This window comes from Canis lupus, chromosome 11 (genome assembly GCF_048164855.1).
Source record: "Canis lupus baileyi chromosome 11, mCanLup2.hap1, whole genome shotgun sequence".
In the NCBI taxonomy this organism is placed as follows: Eukaryota; Metazoa; Chordata; class Mammalia; order Carnivora; family Canidae; genus Canis; species Canis lupus.
The window spans coordinates 68,626,637-68,651,195 of record NC_132848.1 but is presented as its reverse complement, the minus strand read 5'-3'; the positions used below and the strand labels follow the sequence as shown (position 1 = coordinate 68,651,195).

At 44.7% G+C, this 24,559-nt stretch overlaps 1 protein-coding gene across 3 annotated transcripts in view; it reads right to left on the bottom strand.

Moving 5' to 3' along the window:
- The window catches only part of MEIS1 (Meis homeobox 1), a 136,011-nt gene that overhangs the window by 102,033 nt on the left and 9,419 nt on the right, over window positions 1-24,559 (bottom strand). For all 3 annotated transcript variants that reach the window (XM_072768636.1, XM_072768637.1, XM_072768635.1), the window contains exon 7: window positions 3,635-3,746. In XM_072768636.1, coding sequence (XP_072624737.1) covers window positions 3,635-3,746 — 112 coding nt within the window. The remainder of the gene's footprint in view (window positions 1-3,634; window positions 3,747-24,559) is intronic.

Here is a 24,559-nt window from a genome sequence, read left to right as displayed (position 1 = left end):
GAGGAGGCCCTGACTGTGGTCAGCAGGGCAGCTGCCCACGGTGGGACAGAAAAGACATGAGAGAGTCGCGTATCTGCCGATGTGCACCTCATCTTATTTACAAGACGCGGCCTGGGGTCCCCATCCTACAGGACTTACAAAGCAAGGCCAAGAGACAAGATCCTAAGGCTGAGTCTGACAGTTACTTCCACATTTCTGAGCTTTACTTTTTTCCCTTCTGAAATGGGAAAGGGGCCAAATGATAGGGATAAAAATCAAAATTCAACCTCCTATCTTTGAGAGTGCTTTGAGGCAGTTAAGGTGTACACAAAAACCGATGTCATAGCAACAGCAGCAGAACCCCCACCACCACCACCAAATACAGATGTCTGGCCTTCCTTCTAAATGCCAGCTTTATAAAGGAGCCTCACTATGAAAGATTCAATTTCCGGCAAATGGCCACAAGTGTTAATATCAAATGAAAGGTAGATGCCACAGGAAGAGTTCCCGTGATAAACAATTTGAGTTGGGGGAAAGATGTGTGATGTACACCGCGAATAAACATTAAATCTCTGAAGAGTAATCATCTTTAGGGTCTTCTTGATTATATATCTTACATATGCTCTTTTAAAATGCCCAGCATTGGACTTTCTGTTTTATTTTCTTATGCTTAGGTAAAAGTTTGGACTAAAACTATTCCATCAGTCGCAAGGGCTGCTAACTTGGCAAGTCATCAGGCACTCAAAATCCCCCAAATTGCTGGAAGGCTAACTAGGAATTGTCACTGTATTTTGAAATCTGTCAGAACATTACAAATTTCCTGAATGACTTATTTAATGTATGTGTTTATTTATTTTTACTTTGGAAGTCCAAAAGGACAGGACTCAGTTGAGATACAGCCTGTCGTATGCCTACGTCTTGTCCAGATAAGGTTATTTAACTGAAGACTAGAGCCTACAGGTTTCTCTCTTTCTTTCTTTCTTTCCTTTTTTTTTTTTTTTTTTTGGTGCCACAGGTGCCATAATGAAGTGGTGAAAAATGAAAAGGAATGAGGAAAAAGAAACACAAGTACAAATAATACAGTAGAGAAAGTTTTAAAATATGTATTACTCCAGTCTGTGGGGGAAACACCTCTTTGGATATATTCTTGACAGATTGAGTTATTTCTGTCTATTGGGTATGTATAAAGACATATTTATGGATTTATAAATCTTTTGAAGAGGGCTGTTATTTACCCAGTTGACTAAAATGGACTCAAACTGTGTAAATAACTATTTAGGACATGCACTACGGGCCAAATGCTGGCACAGCTCACGCGTCTACGGCTGCCAGGGCAAACATGGAAAAGCTACCGTGCGCAGCTAATCCGAAGGCTGCACAAAGACCCAGCCCCACAGGTCTCAGGGATGAGAAGAGGTTTAGAGGGGTCGTGGGCGGCATGGAAATGCAGAGAAGGAGTGGCGGTGACACTGGGACGCATCATCCTGCAGTTAGCAAGGGATGAAGCGCAGGGCCCATGAGGGTCGTTGTAGAAAGGCCCACCGGAGCCCCATCAAATGATACCGCTTACGTGAAAACTCTTAAGATGCAGAATAGGGGGTGGTCTTATGTGAAAAAATATAAAGAGAAACGAGGTAAGTTGAAAGCTCAGGTAGTGTGAGAGAGAGACGTCTCCGTCTTACAATGAAATTCATTATTACATTGGCCTTTGGAGAACACTTGTTGAAGGAAAAGGAAACATGCAAAATTCCTAATTCCTTGTTGTGACATGTCACTGGGGAAGAGCTGGGACAGGGCCTTTGCCTCCTCAAAATCCTTTTTATCAGATTATCTTTGAGAAAGCATATATGCTACGATTTTTTTTTAAGATGTATTTATTTATTCATGAGAGACACAGGCAGAGGGAGAAGCAGGCTCCATGCAAGGAGCCCGACTTGGGATTCGATCCCAGGACCCCGGGGTCACGCCCTGGGCTGAAGGCAGACGCCCAATCACCGAGCCACCCGGGCGTCCCTATACGCTACAATTTTAAATTCGAGGACACTTCAGCAGGTTTGCAAGCCTTCGCAGCAGCAGCTAAACCACCCACCTGTTCCTAGATGAGATGTATATGGGTGTGGGTGTGGATGTCTATCTTGTAGAGCAAAAAATGAAAAACAAACAAAACAAGAGGCTACGACCTCATGTGCCAATTCTGAAGTGCCCGAAGAAGAATTCAGACTCCATTTACGCCTTTCTGAAAACTCATGGAATGAGCTGAGAATAGGGCTTCATATTGAAAGTGCCGACCTCATCTTCACGACAGCCCCGTGAGCAGCAACACCATCACACACACACACACACACACACGCACACACACACTTGAAAGAGAAAAGGCCCCATGGATTCTTATGCTGCATATCATTTTCCAGTAAAAGTCAGAGGTCAGAGGTTACATGTTTCTGCCTCAGCTCTGAACTGGTTTACTATCCTGGGCTCCATTTTTACTACACTTACAATTGTGGTGAAGTCAGCAACTTTTCTTTGAACAATACTATATCTCAAATGCTTAAAATTATATGTGGAGAAGTAATTCCCAGTCCAGAGAGCATACATGTGCCATAAAAAGAAAAGAAAAAAAAAAAAAAAAAGAAAGGAACCTTCCTGGTTTTGTTTTCAAATGAATTATGTCAGATTCATTTTAGACTTTGCAGTTCTAATGGGTACAGCCCAATGTCTGTGAGAAAACAAAATTCTTTTGCTAACGGCACTCCGATGAAACATAATCATCAAACCAGATTTTAAAGTAGGCACCTACTGTGGGCTCAGAGTCAACCTCAATAAAGCCGTCTTTTTATCTTCAGATAGAGAATTCTCTCTTAAGCTTTAGCTTGCACTGACTGAACACAAAATTCCACTGCAGCAGGTCTCACGGAAGCCAGTACAAGGCATCTGAATACTCATTCACCTTTTTTTTTTTTTTTTTTTTTTTTTGCAGAAGATTAACTTTACGTTAAAACTTTATTTCTTACTAGTCACGGTCAGGCATGCACACCCACGGACACCCAACTACACGCACAGGCGTGTGCATTCAAGGAACAAGATGGGCTACACTGATCTGGCTTCTTCTCGTTTTGTTCTAATTGCCTAGAGTCTGACTTTGCAGTAAAGTCGAATGCTTAAGAGATTCGGGTAAGTAAACCCGGAAAAATGGCTTCAACCCAATGGACGGGGAGCCCGATGTGTGCCCCTAAAAGGCCCACTGCCTTCGAAGCGTCTGAAGACGCCATTGACTTGGAATCTTGGAAGAGGTTTCTTCACCATCTCTTGAGAGGCTCTAAGGGCGAGTAATAACAATACTCTTTATTTGTATCGCAGGCCATTGGTGGCAGACTATTTCCGCACGTTTGAACTTCCCATCTACCCTAGTCTTGTCCTCAGCCAACTCACCCACCCTGTTTTTAGGGAGGTGGCCGGGTGACAGGCAGTTGGGCAGCTGGAATGGCAGAGAAGAAGAAAGGGCCCAGAGAACAAAATAAGATAAGCTGATTCCCGTACTGGGAGGGGTCGGTGTTCTAGGAAAACGTGTACAAATGGTAGCTAACTGGACATTTCGGACTTTTCAACCCTTAAAAATGAAACGAGTAGCAAAAGAGAGTGAGAACTCCTCTCCTACCTTGCTCACTGCTGTTATCTCCACTGTGTGATGTGTGGCCACCGCTGGAAGGGCCCGGGGTTCCTCCGGAACGAGTGGATGCCGTGTCATCGTGATCTCTGTTCCAAGAGGGCTGCGGGGGCACAAATCAGAAATCCAAACGGAGTGGTCGGTTAACAGTGGTCCGGTGGGATCCCGTCAGGCAGTGACAAAGCCCCGGGAGGCTGCCAGGGACGGCCGGGCCGTCTCCCCCGTCCCCCTTCACGAACGGTGCCAGCTCGGAGCTACGCTGGCACCTGTAACACGGGCCGATTTCTGCTTCTGGGCTAAAATAGCATCGACGAGTAGTTACTCCGTAAGCAATCGCTTTCTTACCAAGGAAAACAGAAACATTCCAGGCAGAGAAGGGGGCCGGGGCCGGGGCCGGGGCCGGGGACGGGGGCGGGGGCTGCTGCCACTGGATTCTGACTGTATTTTTAACACCAACCAACCCTCTGGCACGACAGTCTGCTACTACTCTGAAAATGCAAACGGAGAGCAGTGGTCTATCGCACTGTGGTTTCTAGAGGCCTCTGATTCATCCTGGAAGACAAACATGGCAAAGCTTTGAAGACCTCACAATTAGGCCGAGGTCCATAATAGCTAGTATGTGTCAGCTGTTTGCCGGATGGTACATGGCAAATGGACCGGGCACGGGGACAAAAAAGGAATGAGAATAACAATAGATTCACATGGACTGTGTACACTCAGCCCCATGCCGAGCCTCCTTGTACTATTGAACGGAAAACAGATGTTGCTTCTTATCACTGGGTGCATTTGAAAGTAACATTCAGATAGGAAAAAATTGGCAGTAAATTAAATTCTTGGGGAAAACAATCATGGCAACACTTCTCCCAAATCTCCCTTTATCACCAGAAAAGATTTTAATTAGCTTTTAGTGCTAGCTTTCAGAAACAGCCTGATGAGTCACTGGTCATCCTGCACAGTAGGAACGATGCAGAAGAGAAAGCTGGTTCTTGGCTGGGAAGCGGGATTTGTCTTCAAGATTATCAGGGGGCAAAGGCAGGGTGAGCTTGCCTGTAAAATACGTCTGCGTCGTTTCAGCCTAGGGCGTCACGGTTCGGGACTGTTGTCCTAGGAAAGTTTACGGGCCACCCCCCACCCCCCCGGCCCGCGTCGTTTTAAATGTGCCGCGCAAAATCAAAGTGAGCTTTGCTTATGCCTTGAGAGGTGTCTTCACGTCCCAGAGAAGATAAGAGAGGCTGAGATAGAATGTTCCTGACACCCAGGGGGAGAGAAGAGGGAAGATCCCACCGAAGAGGCCTGCTGTCGAGGGATCCAGGGAAGACTCCCTGTCCCCGAAAAGGATGCTTGCCTGCCACCCAACTGGGCCAGAAGATTAACGTGCCCCCCCCACCGATCCCCGGCCCCCAAATCAAATAAAGTTGCAGAAAGATCCACCAGTCACAGGTTGGACTCAACCGTTCCACGCACGGTCTCAGAAACGGTGCTGATGGACCCACGGAGGCTGCGCCTGAAAGACCCGAGAGCTGGGAGACAAGGGCTTTCTGACAGACAGACACACATTCGGCGGCCTGTCAGGAGAACGCTGGGGGACGTAATCTGGAACACCTGCTCAGAATGCAAACAGTTAACGCATAAATTTTCAGTTTGTCCAACTGCAGCTCTAAAAGGGGGACTTGTTTATTCAGAGCTCTGCAGAAAGAATGGTACAGCACCCAGGGGACAGACAATGCCAGGCACAAAACCCCGGTGCCTCGACATGTAAAAGGATGTTTTTCTCTGTGCTACAAATCCCACTTGAAAATATAATTAGAAGGAGAAAATGGCAAAGTATTGCATTAACTGTAATTGAACAAAAGACCGGCAAGGCATGTGGGAGGCTGCAGGAACCCGCGGGAGTTTCACGATGCATGAGATCCTGCGAGTGACATCTCCTGGGCTCTCTCATTTTATTTATGTGGTCCCTCACTACCAGTGTTGACTGGCGATCTGACTCGTAATTAATAGAAAAGCTACCGATAACAAGCTAAAATACAGGGCGACAGAAGAACCTCATCAGAGGCATGTTGGTTAATCTGATTAAGACTGGGGACTCCAGAAAGGTGACTTAGAACCCAAGAATCATTCCGTGTTATACAGGAAACTGTCCTCCTTTATGCTACAACAGACCTGATATATTCACTATCTTTTAATGAGCTCCACTGATTTATTCAGCTCCGCTCTGCTCCCTCCCCCACTTTTCTACTGTGCAGGATGTAGATTAATTCAATGCTTAATTGTTTAGTAAATTCAATTTTCCACATTCTATTCTGCATAGCTTTAGCTAAGGTTCTTAAATCTTCAGCAGTGAGCCTTGAGCCCAGTGTTTGTGATCTGTGCCTACCTTTTTTCATCACCATTTTTCTTCATCCACCACTTAATTCACCATGAAAAGATTTTCCTTGCTGGAAATTCTGATTCCGCTATGATCTGTGAGGCATTCCGATTCATTGCATTTTCATTGTGTTGGGTCTTAGATGCCGGGCTCCTCTTTTCTCACAGCTATCGCCACATTATACAGGCATTCATGCAAGAAATGTTGGATTCCACCTCAGTTTATCCAAATTTTGTGCAACCTATATGTTTAAATTTGTGTGTTCACCGAAGGTGGGAGCCAGTATTTTCCCACCTAATCTCACTCGTCTCGCGGCCTCGCTCAGTCCAGAGGGGCCTGTGGTTCCTGAATGCCCTCCTCAGGCATGAGAGCTAACTTTTGTGGTCCTCTCTTGAATTAGCATTTCGGGTATTAGCATTTCAAGAACGGTAGAGTCATACAAAACTGAGCATCAGGAGAAATCCACAAGGTTACCAAAACAGAACAAGAATTATGTTTAGTTCAGTTCATTAAGCATGATTAAAGTCTAAGTCTCAGAAATAGCTCGTGAACCCTTCTGGCATAAATATGTAAGGCAGCCCTAATCAGAAAGAGCTCCCCCAAAATCCATCTACTCGAGAATCTCAGCTACAGTAACGTAGATCTCTGTGACTCTCAGTGGTTACACCAAACAGCGTCATCATTATTTTTAAAATAAAATATGTGCATACGATTATGTACATATATCTGTGAAGTTGTGAGTTGCTTGGGGCCACTTGTAAAGTAAGGTTGACAGAATAAAATCAATGATGCATTGCATTAGATGTATGGCAAACCGTAGTCACGGTTCTAAATTAGGGCCCCGAGAGGCTTTTTTCTTCAACGTACATAATTTGAGAGAAAGTGACGCCTATGTTCTCATCTACTGGAGATCCATTAGGACAAGAGGTCCTAACCCAAAGTCCGGAGACTCCTAAAGACTTCAGTGTGTGTTGAGGTGGGGGTGGGGGGTTGTGGGGAGGGAGGGTCTTGTCTTAGCAATAATTGTGTTTATGGACACACTTGCATTCTTCTCCCCCGGGGAGAGTGTCCACGACTTTTCATCAGATTGTCAAAGGGGCACGTGATTCTTTAAAAGTCTGAGGATCACTGCTGTAGCAGACACTCACAGGGCCAGGTGGAAGAGCTAGGGCTAGGGCGACCTTCATGATCGTGGGGCCAACACTTCCACCTGACATCGAGAGCCAGTGGTCCTCCACATCTTATTTCTTTTGAATAAATGGAGGTGGCCAGTTAGAGGCTTCGCGTCATCAGAAAGTTCCTGGTCAATATATAAACATATAGCATACAAACCAGTTTCATTTCCATCTAATTTCCATTCACACTTTGTCTAGTTGAGGAGCCCCCAAAGATAGCCATTTTAAATATGTGGGGGACGCCTGGGTGGCTCAGTGGTTGAGCATCTGCCTTCGGCTCAGGTCGTGATCCTGGGGTCGTGGAATCAAGTCCCACATCAGGCTCCCTGCGGAGAGAGAGCCTGCTTCTCCCTCTGCCTGTGTCTCTGCTTCTCTATGTCTCCCGTGAATTAAAAAAAAAAAAAAATCTTTAAAATAAATAAATATGTGGAGCAAGCCAATGATTCTCCCCCATGTTTTCTCTCTTCCATGGCTGAACACTCTCATGCCTTCTATCATTTCTTAAGAATGCTTGAAAATAAGGAGTTTTTCAAATGATGCTATGCTAAGATTCATTGAGTGGTATTTTTTATTTATAAGGCAATTATACTGGTATCTGGTAGTCAAATAGAGGCAGTGACCTCCTTGACCACAGGCTCCTCCAGGGCAGGGATAATACCTGGATCTTCTCTGTCTTGTTCTTTCCTGGCTCGGCACAATGTATGGTGCACGCTAAGCACTCGGTCATGGCTTAGGGAGCTAAGCTGAACCGCTCATCATTTACCATTCCACCAATATTCCAACAGATGAACTGCAACTTCCCAAACTATCCTTCCCCACGAATAAAGCTATCCATTGGTAACTTTTCCTCCCTAGAGCTTTCCCATTCTTTTTCTATCTAGGCCTTAATTTGAGGCATAACTTCTGGTCCTCATATCACCTTTCATGTTTTCTTTAGACAATTCCTTTCACTACTGTGATTTGAGTTCTCACCCACATGCCTCTAAATTTGTGTCTCTGGATCTCTTCTTTGGTCTTTAGACTTGCATGCCCAACCACCTGCTAAACCACCTCCATGCGAATATGTTCATCTCACTCAACAAGTCCAAAGCTAAATTCTTCATCTCTTGACCAACATCCTACCCGTTCTTCTTTGTTATTGATCCTAGCTGGCATAACGCCATCCATCCATGGCATAAGCCTGAGGATCATCCATGACACCTATCTACTTCCCCGCTGCCACATTCAATCAGTCATCAAGTCTCGTTCACTTTTACCCCCAGATAGTTCACAAATATCTCATTTTTCACCTTTTTGATTGCTGGTCTTGTTCAGTCCTTCCCAGCTCTAAAGAGTTCAGTCAAATCACTTCTCAGTTCAATTCCACTAGAAATGAGGACAGGAACTGGTCATTGTTGCTTGTCATTGCATCTTGCCTATCAAGCTCAGTGCCCGGCACGTGGCTGGCACTCAGGAAATGTTTGTTAAATGAATGAACGGCTCCCTACTGCCTACAGAATACTACAGTCTGGGGCCCTTGGCCCTCATATAGCGAGCCCTCATGGTCCACCTCCTGAGGACCGTTCCTCAACTGCTCCTTGTACTCCAGGACGTGGTTTCTGGCAGATACGTTCTGCTTGTCCCTCCAGGCCAATCATCCTCGCCCCCCCCCCACCACCACCATCACTCCGCCTGGCCCCAGCCCCTAATTACTCCATACTTGCTAATTAAGTTTCAGCTCAGCTAACACCTCCTTCAGAAAGCCTTCCCTGATACACACACACACTTCCCCCAGGATGAGTGCGGTTCCTCTCCCCTGAGCACGAACAGCACCTCATGCGCACTTCTATCATTTCACCCCCATCTTGTTTTGTGGTGTCCTGTAGAATTCTACACTATGAATGTTTTGAAGTCCTGAACTTTATCTCATTCATCCTTACACCCTCCGTCCCAGGAAAGTGTCTATAACACATTAAATGCAGATATATTTCTGAATGAACAAATGAATGACTTGTGTTAAATTGTCATGTGATACTGTGATCTCCTATATTAAATATCACAAAAAAAATCTGAAAAATGATTTGCACAATTTAAAAACATTTCATACACCTGCATTCACACACACACATACGTATATATACATATATATAGTGATGTGTGTATGTATATATATGTGTGTATATATATGTATATACATATATACAAATATACTTGGGGTTAGGGGTGCCTGGGTGGCTCAGTTGGTTAAGTGTTCAACTCAATTTTGGCTCAGGTCATGATTCCAGGGTTGTGGGATCAATCTCTGAGTTGGGCTCCCTGCTTGGTGTGGAGTCTGCTTGGGATTCTCTCTCTCCCTCTCCCTCTGCCCCTCCCTTCCGCTCTTTCTCTCAATGAACTAAAATCTTTTATATATATATGTGTGTGTGTGTGTGTGTGTACATATATATACATACACATATATATTTATATATATCATATATATTTATATATAAGTATATGTTCATATACAATTGATATTTATACATATATTCACATTTATATATCTATAAAATCATATATATATATATATACACACACACACACATACTCAGTTGCAGTATAACACAGTCAAAAAAGAAAGGAAATTTGAAGGTAGCCATATCCCAGCTGAAATCTGGTTGCACCACTTACACGGCTTTAGGCAAGTCACATCCTCCCTAACTCTTGATATCCTAATCCATAAATGGGGACCAAAAAAGGCTCCTTTATCAATCACATCTCAATTTAAAAAAATAATAATAATGACCCTCTGTAGGCACAACATGTATATTTCCAGGCATGCAGCAAGCACTCAATAAATGACAGCTACTAACGCTTTTAATGCAATGACATAGGTTGACCTGGTCAAACCTGAAATATCTACATACAGGTGTATTCAGTTTATAGACCCCCTGGAAAGAACAGCTCACCTGAGTATGCCTTGGGCTATCTCCCAGCTGCTGTGTGCTCAGGGAATGCACACTGATCTTATTTTCACCTTCAAATAACATGATTTTACAGGTGGTTTGCTCCTCCCCACCCCATCAAGTTTAATTTGATGCCTAATATTTATAAATCACTCTACAGTATACAAAGTACTTTGACATATCTTCTCAGTTGGTCGTTTATCACATCAGTATGATATCAGAATCATTTTTTTCCCCCGGACCAAAAATAGTGGGGTTTCGTTCTTCAAAATTTCTACCCTACCAGTCCCAGTCAAAAAGGTATAGATAAATGAGAGCCCGGTGATCTCGACTCCGAAGAGGTCAGCTAGCAGCTATGCAGAAACTGATGAAGTAAATCACGGGGCTCCAAAGGTGAAGTTGGTCTGCACCTATCTGCAGGTGCTTTCTCTCTGGGAAGTGCATTCACCTTTTTTTTTTCCAAACCACCAGGGTCTCTTTAGAAAATGATCTCTAGTGGCCTGCAAGAGCTGGCTTGGCTCCCAAAGTGAACAATGCCAGTCCCTCCAGACCAGGGGAGTCGCCAGTCCATGGGCGGAGTGCACCCGTGTGCCCCGCGCTCCTGCGCACCCGCACGGTCACGTTCCCACGCCTGCACGGTCCACGCTGGCACCTGCACTCGCAGGCCTGTGCCTGTCCGGGAGCCACGGCAGGGGGGGCTCCCTGGTGGCCATGCAGGATGCGCCCCCTCCCCTCGACTCCGCACGTCTGTCTCTCTCAGCAGTGTCTCTCAGGACCCTGAGAGGTGCAGAACTTCAGCAGAAACCAGGCCTTATATGTCCCCCACTCAACAATGCCATCTGGGAGAAAAAGGAACCAGAGGGATCCATACACGGAGAGAGGAGGAGGGAAGGGGTTCGGGGACTGCTGCAGAAGGGGATACAGGTTTACCAGCGTGTCCCTGGAGCTGAGAAGTTGGCAGTCCTGGGATCGCTTTATTTATGAGTTGCTCAGAGTCTGACAGGCTAAAAGCCCTATTTAAAAATCGTGGTGGCCCCCACTTGCATCTGCCTGACAACCCCAGCCTACAGGATAAGCACTGGGCTCATTCAACCACCAAGAAGCACCTACGCCTTGCTAGAGCCCTGGGTAAAACCTGTTCCTTCTCAAGACATACTCCTCTGAGGCTGCGTCTATCCAACTTTCAATTCAGGTCATTCGGAATAAAAGTATAAAATTCTTTACACATATTTCTAAAAAAAAAAAAAAATCCCTGGAAATCATTAAGCAAATTCATTTAAGCATGACAAGTTTGGGCAGCGTGTTTTAACACAGTGAAACTGTCCTCTTACCCTTTAAGCTTTTAGATATGTTTAAATACCAGAAGCTCACAGATTAATACTTGAGTGTGCACACAGGCCGTGGATTCAGGGGCCGCGTGAAGATGTGCTTGAGAGTGGTTCTGGAAGCGAAGCCTCTCCTAAGTCCACGCTCCAGCCTGCTGAAAGATGATAAAGTCGGGGAGGCGGGTGCTGTGCCGGGTGAAGCCTGGCGGTGGCCTGAGGTGTCCCCCAGGGTGGCCCACTCCTCACGAGGTTATCTCCCTCGCACACTTCTTCCGACTTTCTCCCTGGACTCTCCTCCTCCTTCGCATTTCCTTCCCTCTCCCCGCCCGCCACGCCTTGCCTTCTCCTCTGCCAAGCTGCAGGCCTGCCAGGTTCTGCTTGAGCCCCTGTTGAACGCCGCGATAAGAGGTGCTTATTGCTAACCCACTTAACGGAGGCCCGATGGCTGATTTTGGTGACTCAGGGCAGATGGCAAATTAGGGGTGAAACAATGGAAATCCAGCATCCCCACTCAGAATCCGCGGCTCTCACCAAGACACCACACTGCCCCTCCCAGCCCTACCGTATTTCCATTGTGAACTTTTAATCTAGGAACGCATCTCGGCGATTACCCAATTATCCCTTAGTTATGGTGCTCACCACGCTGGGGCCAGCCGGCGTCTTCCCTCATAGCAGAAGGGTGTCTGATTCGGCATCAAATAAGGTCGATTTCTAAAACCCTAAAACTTAGCAACTGTGATGCATTGCCCGAAATACACAGACACGTGCATATACACCTGGGTGTCTAGGTATATGGTACAAGAGACAGCGTCTGTTAAACTGGGTCCCAGATTTCCCACTTCTCACGTACCACAAATAAAACCGACAAAAATGATAATTTTTCAAACACTGAATCCTCTATTTCTGTGTAATGAGGCATGGAGAGAGGAGGAGAAGAATTTTTGTGCTTTTTTGCCTTTGGTGAAAACTCTCCGAGGAGTAATTTCACCTTTAAATGAAAAGTTTTGTATCAGGTGATTGCATGAGCTCCAGGAATCCCCGAAGCCTCAGGGTCAGACGTGGGGAGATGCACAAGTGCACACTCACTACTGCCCTGCACACGGCAACCTGCACCCACTTCCTCATCCTCGTGCCCATGAGGAAAGAAGGCCAAAGGACGTGGAAAGGAACTAACTTTAATGTCCCTAATTATGCTGTAATGAGATCTAAAGCAGTCTGGCAGTCAGAGGCATCTTTAAAGTGTACCAGCCCTTGAACGCTTTGTCTGCTGTCCTGCCAGGGGGCGTCGGTGCCCAGCTGCCCCCTCCCCGGGCTCCGGGCCTGGTGGCGGCGGCAGGTGTGAGGGCAGCGGCCTTAGGAGGCCGGACCCGGCGCGATGGGCCACCTTCCTCGTGCCCCTTAGGATCTTATTTTGCAGCCTGCCATCTTTTAGGGCTCAACTCCGACACTCTCAGGTCGCTCGTTACCAACCTGCAGAGTGGAATTAATTCATCCACGCCACGAACAACCAACCGACAAGGCCGAGGGAGAGGGCCTATGGGCGTACAATGCCCCCCAAGGATTCCAAAGCTTTCCTCGCGAAATCCACCCAGCACTGAGACCTGTTGCCCAGCTTTTCTGCGTCAAGAACCAAGGCCCGCACCGTCTCGTGGGGACCCCACCGTGATCTTGGAAGATTCTTACGTGGGGCGGGTACACTCCCAAAAAGTGCACAGGGAGAGACTAATGACCACCAGAGGGAAACTACTACCAAGGAATCACAAGCAGCCTTACCGAAACCTCGTGGCTGGAGAGCAGAGGAGTCATTTAGAAATTAGTCGGCTGCACTGAATGTTCAAATTCTACTAAGCAGTTTGTTGTGGAGAAAAATCCCATGAACGGAAGAGACAATAAAGCCTTATTACACTAGGAATCTTAGTAAAAAAAAAAAAAAAAAAAAGAATACTTATTTATGTTTCAATAATCTCTCCTTTCCCTCTGCCATTGTGTTCCGCTGGCATACAATTAATAAAAGTAAACCCTTATATTAAATGACTTTAATGACTGTATATACTTCTACTCCCGAAATACCTGTGAGCTGTAATTCAGAATTAAAATGTTTAAACAAACAAACACTCTCATCCAACTGGCACCACCGTATTTCCAAATATTTGTATGTAAATATTTCCAACCATACTCCTTATTTATTCTCTGAGAGCTTTCTGCTGAAATTCAGATTCTTTTCTATCGTTTCTACTGAGAAATGGCAGAAGAATCTGTAAATTATATGCCAATATACCTGAGGTTATAAAACCCCCTTTTTGTAAGACGGCCGGCCGGCCTCCCGATGTTTCTACCATACATCTGTAACTTTGTGTTCAGTGCTCCTCATTCCGCAAACAAATTAGGATAAAATAAACGCAAATGTGTCTTATATAAAACAACCTCAAACCGCAAATTTTCTAGGCAAAAAGAACAGCCCCTGTTAATGCACAAAACATTGTATCCTGAGCACGAGTTAAGACCTTGCAAGCAACTGGCCCCTAGCCACCAAGCATTTGCACTCAGAAATGGAGAAAAGTACTTAGCAGAGGATCCGCACAAACACTGTCACTGGAGGTTGAATCTGAAAGAGAATGTGTGGTGGCTCCCTGGGCTATCTCAGCCACACAACCGAGTGTCCGCTCTCCTCCTACATGGAGGAGATGAGAATAATCGTGACCCCCTCCTAATAAGAATTAAAAAGACATTTCCCTGAATCTGCACGATTGTAAGACGGTCTCTACAATAACACCTCCTTAGCAGCCGCCCCATCTCCCCTCCCCAAGTCAAACTCATGTTGTTGAAGGTTGCGCAGAGTACCAGGGAATATGGTATCATTTAATGCGCCTTTTATTTAAGGTTTCCTATTTTATTTTATCTTATTTTTTAAGACTTTATTTATTTATCCATGAGAAACACACACACACACAGAGAGAGAGAGAGAGAGACAGGCAGAGGGAGAAGCAGGCTCCATGCAGGGAGCCTGATGCGGGACTCGATCCCGGGACCCCGGGGTCACAACCTGAGCCAAAGGCAGATGCTCAACTGCTGAGCCCCTCAGGCGTCCCTAAGGTTTCCCATTTGGAATGCTCTACATTCATTCACATTAGCTGTCACAGTCACTCCATAGGATGGGTTCTCCATCCCCGAGTTACAGACGATGCCACTGAGGCTCAAGGAGCAGCAGCAGCAGGGCCTTATCCTCCCAGCTAAGCCTAGATTCAAACACCAGAGAGCTGGCTCTAAGTTACATATATTTTATTGAAACACTCCCTGCCTGGGAACGCGGTGTGGCTAAAAGTTACAATCAGCACGCTTAATTGCTCTTTCTCAAGTGTTCCGGAAATCTCTTCTACTTCTAAACTCTCAAATCAGAGAATCCACAGTTTTGATGTGAGAAGGAAAAAAAAAAACAAAAAACAAACACTCAGCCAAGGTGTACTCTTGTTTTCTTCTTACTACCTCATAGCGTTATACGTTGAACAAAAGAATCACGGAAATTTATATTTACCGCTGATCTCCACTATTAGCTAGAGGGTATTCTCTGATTTCCCTGTGTTTTCTTTTTTTTTTTTCAGAAGCACTTCCAGCTTTTTATATTTTCAACCAAATTGTGTTTTCAAAGTATCTGTCATTCTTCAAGGATTTTTGAATCCTTGAGCTCTCGCTCTCTCTCTCTCCCCTTCCTGCAGTATTTATCTTTGGTAAAATCCCCAGAAAGGCCTTTCTCAAGGCATTTTGATATTTCATTTACAATTCTGATTCTTAGAATGGCCAAGTTCTCTCTCTTTCGAGTCTCTTAACTGAGAGATCAACCAAGGTGGTTGTGGATTCAAGAAGCAGGAGCCCACGTTTTGCTGTTGGTTCACTTTTTAAGGGATTCCAGTTCATCAGAATGCCATTCTTCAGCCATATCCAAGGCTATTATTCTGAGGTTGTTCATACTATTTTAGCAGTTATCGAGTATGTAGAGTATTAGAAGTATACTACAAGTGAAGAAAAGCCTCATAATTGATTTCTTAATGTTTTATTCTCCTCTTTTTCTATTGGCACGTTCTTTACATGCCCTCAATAAATATTAAACACTCAAACAACTCACTATTAGGGTGGCAAGCAAACCTTCAGAATGTCGAAACAGAAGAGTGAAGAACAATGCACCTAATTGAAATGGCAGGGTAATTTGGAAAATAAAATTGAGTTGCTGCAAATTCCAAATTCCAGAATAAAAATGTTTATACTCGCTCAAATGCAGATTGTTACTGGCTTTGAATAATTATCAGAATAAAAAATACTTGAACACCAACAATACACTTGATATGCATAGAACAAGCGCAGTCTAGATGTCTCTATTATTCTCCGCAAGGAAGTGCAGGACACAATGAGTCTGAGATTTTTCTTGTTGATTCTGTTATTGCACACAGCTTACAAAATCCCCAAATGTGGCGAAACAATAGGCCAAGCCACCAAGTCCACAAGTAGTGTTAAAATTTCATGGACAAAATTCTTCAAAAAAATTGTAAACACGTCAAGGGACAAAGAAGCACACTGAAAGAAATGAAGGGGTTAATGTATCTGCTGCTCAGTATCTTTTTTTTTTGTCCTCAAACATATGAATTTATCACCAAGACCAATTCAGAATGTAAAACTCCTGATTCTCTTCAGCAGAAGCTAGAGCCAAGGAAACTCTGACAATTAAAATGAAAATGGAAAAATGCATTTGCATCTGGAATTATGACATGCAAACACGTAATGATGCTCTAAGAGATGATCCTTCTCTGCACACCGAGGGCAAGCAACCCTATTATCTACTTAGGGTTATGCCACTTTGGGTGGAGATACCACCTATATCTCTCAAAGATAAATTCCATATGCTCTGTACACTTATAGCATATTTCCCATAAATAATGGATACGATAGACTGTAAATAAATAATATGCTTATCTGAACTGTTCAAGAGTGAAGGGCAGGGTGGCTACTCATGAGACTGAGTCTCTTATGAATGAGCAATTTCAAATGAAAGTAATGTTCAGTGGGGGAATTATCACAAAGTTCTTACACTAACATATTCTGAAGCAGGGGTTTTAAAACAATTTCAGATCTGGCGGGAAATTTCAAGTCAATGTTTCAACTAAGCCCAAAATACCCAATTTAATTTTACCACTAACGTTTCTATCCTGATCGCGGCATCCTACCTATTTGCCGCAATTTTTAATTCTCTCCCTACACGACTGGTTTTCATGGTCAATAAAATAACTAGACTTAAAATGTCATGTATGAGTTTTTGTCTCATGAAACACAGTAGTTTTGTTTTGTTTTTTGTTTTTTGTTTTTTTCTTCCCTGTAAATAACTTGTAACATTGCAATGAATAGAAAGGAAGGCTGCTTAAAAAAAAAAAAAAAAAAAAAAAAAAATCTCCCCACCCCCAAAGCCCACCTGCACTAGTTTGCTAGGATTTTACATTGTAAAAATTGTGAGTCCCCACCCTCAAAGAGTCTCCCTTTGAAGCCCCAGAGACACACGAACTATTTCCACTTCTTGTAAATGGTATAAGTAGGCCTTTAGAACGTCAGACATTGTACACCATTTAGTTGGAAATTAAGTTTTCAAATCGCTAAGGAATAGTCTCTGAATAACAGAAAACACTATAGGTCACAGTTAATTATAGCTTGTCTATCAAATTAAGTTAATGTTCGAGAACACATCCAAATAGTTATGGAGACATTAGGAGGAGTTTTATTGTCGGAGAAATTCTTATTCATTCAGCTTCTAATATTTTTTTAAGAAAGAGAGATAAGCCTTTCACAAGTTGGGATGGCATAAGAAAACTCTGGGTTTGCATCAAATTGCTCCCTTCATTGTCCCTTTTGATGACTGTGTCGATTTCATTATAAACTTCATTTTCCACAGTTTCATAATAGTCATAAACTCACTTCACTTGAAAGAGTTTCTATGGGACATAATGTGAATGCAAATGCAGAATAAAATGCAAATCGTGGAGGTCTGGGAACAAATATGGACTATCCGTTAAGAATACAGTCACTGAAAATAAACATTTAGGCCTTAAGAGGAAGAACACAAAAGGGCTGATATGAATCTTTATATCAAGTATTCAGAGCCCTAGGGAAGGCAAACAAGAACAACAGTTTTCAGTTTTTCTCCTAATTGTAAAGCACAGGCTGGGAGTATTTGATGACTTTGGTTCTCTACTCGTTCCTGTTCTAAAGTGAGTAACATTTTTCATCTTTGCAGGAAAATAAACCCACGTGTGGGTAATAGCCCACAAGGTGCTCAAATAGGGAAATGAGACCCAGCAAGCTAGTTCAAGTTCAAATCTCAGGCCTAGGCGATCTTACCAAACAGTGGGAAACAAGTGATTAGGAAGAAAGAACCAGAGCCCTCCTTTGCTAAATAATATCCACCAACCAAGATTTTTAAAAACTAATAATAAACAGGCAACCACGTGGTGTTGGTAAAGTATAAGGGAAAAAGCTAGAGAAATGAGAATTCATCAGTGACGATTAATCCCAAGTCATGTGTTGTCCGGGAATCATTCTAACATCGCTCAAAATGTTAATTACCTACCTACCACAATCTTCTAAATGAGTCAAAATAACGTATGTTGAAATCCATTGTAAAATGTAGGACTCTGTATCGTGTCAAAACGAAAAAAAAAAAAAAGTAGCGAGACTAAAACTGTTGCTTAAGCTTGGTAAACTCATAAAAAGTCATGGCGATTTTCAGAGTACTACTTAGTAGACTTATTAATAGTAACAGCCCTTCCTTTCTGAGGTAAACTATGATTTCATTTAGGTTTTTTAAAGAACCGTGACGTTTCCCACATGAGATAAAGGTTCTTTATCTCATGATTATAAATCCTGTTGCTTGTAAATAGAGTCACGAAAAGTACCAACGGGAGAATCAATTATAGAAATGTGTTTTTGAGGATTATAAATAATATAGAATTTATTTTCACAATTTATTTATCCTCCATTGGTTTATGGCATACACAGTGGTGCATATGCCATGGAAAAGTCATAGCAGGATTATTTCATATCTTGAAGAGAGTTAATCACTTAGTTCAGGCTATAACTTGCATTTAACTGTATATACTCATGATGCCAAGGAACAATAGGTATATAATTCAATAAATGTAGAATTAAGCTTTTTTCCATCAGAGAATAAACTTTTAATGTATGCTGTAGACAATTTTAGGAATTCTTAACCAAGAAGTCCAGGAATATAAAACAAGCTCAGAAGATTTGCACTCTTGTGTTCTCCCTTAATAAGAATATATTTCTTAGATTAAGAAATGCTATTTTGGGTGGGGGGGAGTGTTCAGAGAGAGTCTAGTAAAGTGTTGCCAATTGCTTTAATTCTGCACACATGAATGCATTAAATTGATTGAAATTGGATTCTAGTGACAAATTTTTAAATGACTATATTCTTGCTTATTTCACACGGCATTCTTTGCACCATTTATTAAAATGTCAAATTTGCAAGTGTGGGAAATACAGCAATTTGCCCAACATAGGTATACTTCCTGAAGAGGTTGTTTAAGACTCGAAAAAGCTGTGGCAAATTCCTATACCCCTGAAATCATGGCATTTTCAATGAAGGATATTTTTACACTACGTACACACACACTTATCTGCTTGAATTTTCCCAAACTGATTTTACACATGCAAGGTTTATTCACAAATATTAAGGATAACAAAATATTCAAATTCTTACTGGATTCCAAAAGTCTAATTTTGGAATTAGTATTAAAATTCAAATTTGGAAGACTGTATTTTGTGTTCCAGACTCTAACTTTATTATATCCTGATGGGTCCTGCTGAGTAAGAACACCAAGCCCTACGTGATTTACAGCAGTGTTGTTTTACTTGGGATTTTGAAAACCTGTGAGTCTGACATCTGTACAACTATCAAATACAGAGTCACGTGTATTTTATTTTTATTTCTTTATCTGTAAAAGAATACTTTCTAGTCTTGATGTAATTTTTAAATACCGAATTAAATTTTTGCACTCAGGAGAAATGACCAAAAAAATTGTTTCGATTATAATATAAATGCAAGTAATACTTTGATACAAATATGACAGATATCATAATCTGAAAAAGGCCATGTAAAATGCTACAACTGCAAACATTTAAGACTGTGTAACAAAAATGAATGAGAATGGTATCAGTTTACTATCCTTCAACTATTTCCCTGACAGTGGAGTCAAATAATGTTGAATTATAGACCTTCTTACAGGAAGTCTTATTTTCTGTTCATTTTTTGATCATTTCCCTGCTAGTCTCTATAGGAATTTGGCAGCACGCCGACTTTCCTTTAAAAGTTTCTGTATACATACTTGGGTTGCGTTTGATGATTAAATGATCATTTATTAAAACTTAAGCATTTCACATTTGTTTGACATATTTACGTTTCATAAGAAAATATTGTTATTGCAATGGAAGGCATAACATCGCCAATACAAAAATACTTCATTTGAAGTCTTGTTGACAATATTTTCATTTATGACAAGTGTCTTAATAAAACTTGTTATGCGTTCTTCACAGTTTCTCCCCGTCTACCTGCGAGGGAAGGTAAGCTAGTTTTACTGCAGTAGGTCTCGTGGCAATATTTTAGCCCATCTGCTTGACCTTAATAAGCCTGTTTCTACTGTGGGGCCACAAATAGTCTTTGTTTTTAAGAATACGGAGGGTTGTTTTTTTTTTTTTTCCGCATAATTTTCCTTCCCTCACCCAGCAACAGCTGTGTTTTAAATCTTTCGGACCATGACAAACATTTTAACATTTAAACATGCAAGGGTTTGAAAATATAATGATTTAAAATGTGTTTATTTTCAAAGTTGGGCAATTACAGCATGATATCTGTTACTTTTTGGAAAGCAGTGCCCATATGTTAATCCATTTTTTCTTCCTTCTCCTACTCTTCTTCCTCTACTATGTAAGCTTCTCCATGTTTCCTAATAAAAGTCTCTAAGTTAGGACCGATAGCAACAGTGCACACAACCACTCCATATATTTCCAAATCATGAGCAATGGAGTCATTCTGGTGGGAGAGAGATTGCTATTTGAGTGACCTATTGCTGCAGAGCTAGTTAAATCACTGAACAATAGTTACTGTTACGGCTTTACTTCTACAAAGCAGCATTAGCATCATCCCTTCCCATTAACCATGGAACTTGCACTAGTGACTTCCACTTGAGAGACAGACAGACAGACAGACAGAGACGCGCCACCAAAAGGGAATAACTTTTCTACTATTAGCATTTAGATTTACAGACATTTAACAACGTAATTGATCACGCCCCATCTGCATATACCCCTCTCTTGCTTTTCCTAACATGTTCTTTAAGTGCCCCTATTAGGAATAAATACATCCCTACTCTGAAATTCACACACAGATAACACGCTAAAAGCCAATCAGATTAAGCGCACATTTACCTTGATGCACACTGAGTAATGTACGGAACCGTTGAACCACTGTATCATACACCTGAAACTAATATAACACTGTATGTTAACTATCCTGGAATTAAAAATTTCCAAAGCCAATCAGAAAGCAACAATAAAAACACACCTGGTAAACAACTAAGTTTTAATTCCAAGGATACTAAGCCATAAGGGCCTAGAATGAACGTCCCAATTAGCCAATGTAGTGACAAGCAGTCAACACCTTATTATTTAATCATTAAAGAGAATCTTGCCATAATTTCCCTTCACATATTTAAAAAAAAAAAAAAGAAAAGGAATTAAGAGTACAACACATGACCCATTACAACAATCAAAAAGTAAAGTCAGATGAATCTAAGACCCCCATCGATGTCAGGAGGTGGACTGAGAGTTTCCAAGACAAAGGCATTAATTGGGACCCTGTGAAGTATTTACAATTTAAATAAGATGTGTCCATGTGTAAGCATTTAGAAACAAACTACCTGACAAAGGGACCCTCTTCCTGTCTCTTGCTGTTTGTGGCCAGTTTTCTTATTGGATGAAAACAAATTGCCTGCATTTCTAGTATTAGTAAATATCCAATGGCCTCATCTATTTTTTTTCTGAAGCAGCAGATTCAATTCATCAAGGACGCTAGGCTGTCCCTTGCCCTCTCTCTCATCCCCGTTCCTTACCATGACACCTCCCCAAAAGAGAAAGCTTAAATCTCCCTTGCATGCATCCCTACCCCACTTTGCAGGGAGGGGGCGTTTTCAGTCAAGTCCAAGTTCAGTTTTCAGAATTTTTAACTCAAAAGATGCTTTAGAAACAACATCTAAGATAAAACAATCGCCACCAGGGTTTTCGTAGCCCACTTGGGAACCGAAGCTCACTGGCCCAAGGCTGCCCCGGATCCCCGAGGCCCCGGGCCTGGCGCTCTCCAGCCTGGGCCGCGCAGCCCCGGAGGCCGATCCTCCTCCCCTGGGAGTTTAGCAGCACTTGGCATTTAACCTGCCTGGCGTGCGTGGCTTTCTGGTTCCATCTCCTTGAGCCACATTACTCTCCCCAGATGTCAGGCACAAATCTGGATTAACATGCAACAGGGCGCCCTGTGCAGCCCGTCAGCCCTCGCCCAAGAGCTGTTAAATGCAGATTCAGCTGAGGACCCCCCGGAGAGCTGCTGTTGAATAAAAATTGTAATCCAAGGGGACCATTTCTTTTGCCTCCGCTGCTTGTGGGAAGCCCGAGCACAGGCCCAGCTAGTCCGTGCGCTCCCCCCAGCAGGCGTGCCCACCTCCTTGGCAGCCTAGGGGCCCCAAGACTCTTCACCCCTGTCTCCCCACTCTCCGGACCGGTTCTTGGGGTGGAAAATGCTTAGATTCAAGGAGTGGCGAGCAGCATAGGGCCCTGGGGAGGAAGACTCCATTCCCCGCTCCTCCTGGGAGCGCGTCCTAAAGTCTAACGCCTGGGCGGCCAGGTCCTTGGCCTCCTAACCCCTCCTGATGCCCCCAGTACCATCCTGAGCCCCCCCAACAGGCGTCCCCGCTTCCCTCCCGCACTGACAGCCAGCCCAACCCTTGCCTCGACGCCTGGCACCCCTGCTCCTCTCCGCTCGGCTCCCGGGGTGCACCCAGCCCCAGCCCCAGCCCAGGCCCGGGTCCCCCCCACCCCAGGCCCTCGCTGTCCCCCGCTGTCCGGGGCATCACAAGCGTGCGGGCTGAGCTGGGAGCCAGGCGGTCGGGAGAGGGCGCCCGGGAGGGGACTCAGGCCTGGCTCCTCGGGGTCTGGGAGTGGAGGGGGACACCGAGGTAGGGGGATAAACGAGATTACGCCTTCTACTGGTGTCTTAATCTGATAAAAATTTAAAAAAAAAGAAAAAGAAAAAAAAAAAGAAAAGCAAGCATCACTACAAGGCCACATGGGTATCCGCCGACTTAGCCCTCCGGGAAACCGGCGGGTATCAAAGTCGTGGATCCTAGGTCCCAGCGCCGGTGGCAGCCTTCGCGCCCTCCCAGGATAAAAGTAAAATAAAATACACCGTGCCGCCAGCAGGCCCTAGAGACAGCGGGGTTAATGAGCTAACGAGGACCAGCGCTCGCACCACACCTGAAGCATCCAGTCCCGGAGCGCACCCTCTGCAGGGGTGCAAGCTGGCCGGGCCGCATTCGCAGACAGGTGGCCAGGCCGAGCTTTGGGGGGGGGTGTCCAGCGCTCCCCCAGGGACCTGCAAACTGTGCCCAGCGGGAGGCCCTGGTTGCCCGGCCTCTCTGTGCTCCCCCACGCCTCTCCCAGAGCAGGGGACCCCTCTCCGGGTGTGGGGCTGGGTTCCCCGCACTCTGCGCTCTGCGCTCCCAGGTACAGAGAGAGGCCAGGCCCGCGGGCTCCTGGCTCCCGGGAATCGCGCCATCGGGAAGGACGACCTTGGGGTTGGGGCCCTCCCGACCGAGCCCCAGCGGGGCTGCAGGGGTCACACGAGGCGCCCACGAGCCTGGGCCTACAGCGCCACGAGCTCGGCCGGAGCTGCGAAGCCCACCAGCTGGCCGTGGGGGCGGGCCGGGCACCTCTCCCTTGTTGGGGGCGGAGGAGGGCCGGATGCGAATTTCCATCCACGCAGCTGCCTACCAGCCTGCCCAGCTCAGAATAAGGTGGCCGAGCGACCAAAGTTTCCCCGCAGGAGCAGAGGGAAAACTCAACAGGCGTGATATCAGTTTTGTGTGTATGTGTGTGTGTCGCCCGCCCCCCTCCCCAAATAAAACCCATAGCTTTGGTCCTTTATCTTTGACTTTAATAAAATAATGATTCGTTGAGAAAATGGGGTATAAATCTTCATTTTGGAGGCAATTAAAGTGTTGATTTCATTCGTGCCCCTAAGCGATTCTTGTAATTTGCTCAAATAGCTTTATGTACCCAGCACTCCGGAGCTCTTAGAATCCCATTTTCTAGTTAGGCTTGTTGGATTACAATTTTTATTCAACAGCAGCTACCCGAGGGTTCCTCGGCGGAATCTGCATTGAACAGCTCCGGGGCGAGGGCTGGCGGGTGAGCCGGGCGGGAGGGAGGCCGGCAGCCCGCGGGGCCGGGGCCGGGCCGGGCCGGGCCGCCCGCAGCTTTCCCACCTCAGCCGGGCCGCACAGGGGCTGCGCCGACCGCCCGGCCCGTGCACCCGTCTACACTGCCGAAAGTTTGCAACTTGCCAAATCATAGCAAAGAACCAGCGCGCTGGTGTTTTTAAAGCTCAGCTCTGCCTGCCTCCCACCGCTCTGGGGGAAAGGAAGGATTCGGCCTCTGTCGCGGGATTACCGAGAGAAATCCAAGCTGGGAATTTATTTTAAGAGGGTGATGTTGAGACAAGAAAACTTTAGGATGACACCAAGACCCAGGAGCCGGGCCCTCCTGCGAGCCCTCCACAAGACAGCCGCCAGCCAACAGTGATCAGGGCAGGGCTTGCAAAGGAAAACTCTGCCGGCCTGGCTGTCTTCTGGCTTAACAAAGGCAGGCTGATCTCTCCCCCCAAGACGGAACTCACGTGCCGAGTCAGAAAGAGAAACAACCCTAGGCCTTCGCTAGTGTAGGGAGAGGCCAGAGAGACCCGCAACCCAAGTCTCTATTCGCCTTGCAGCAATTCGCTGCGGAGAGCTGTCCTGAGCCCGGTTCATCTC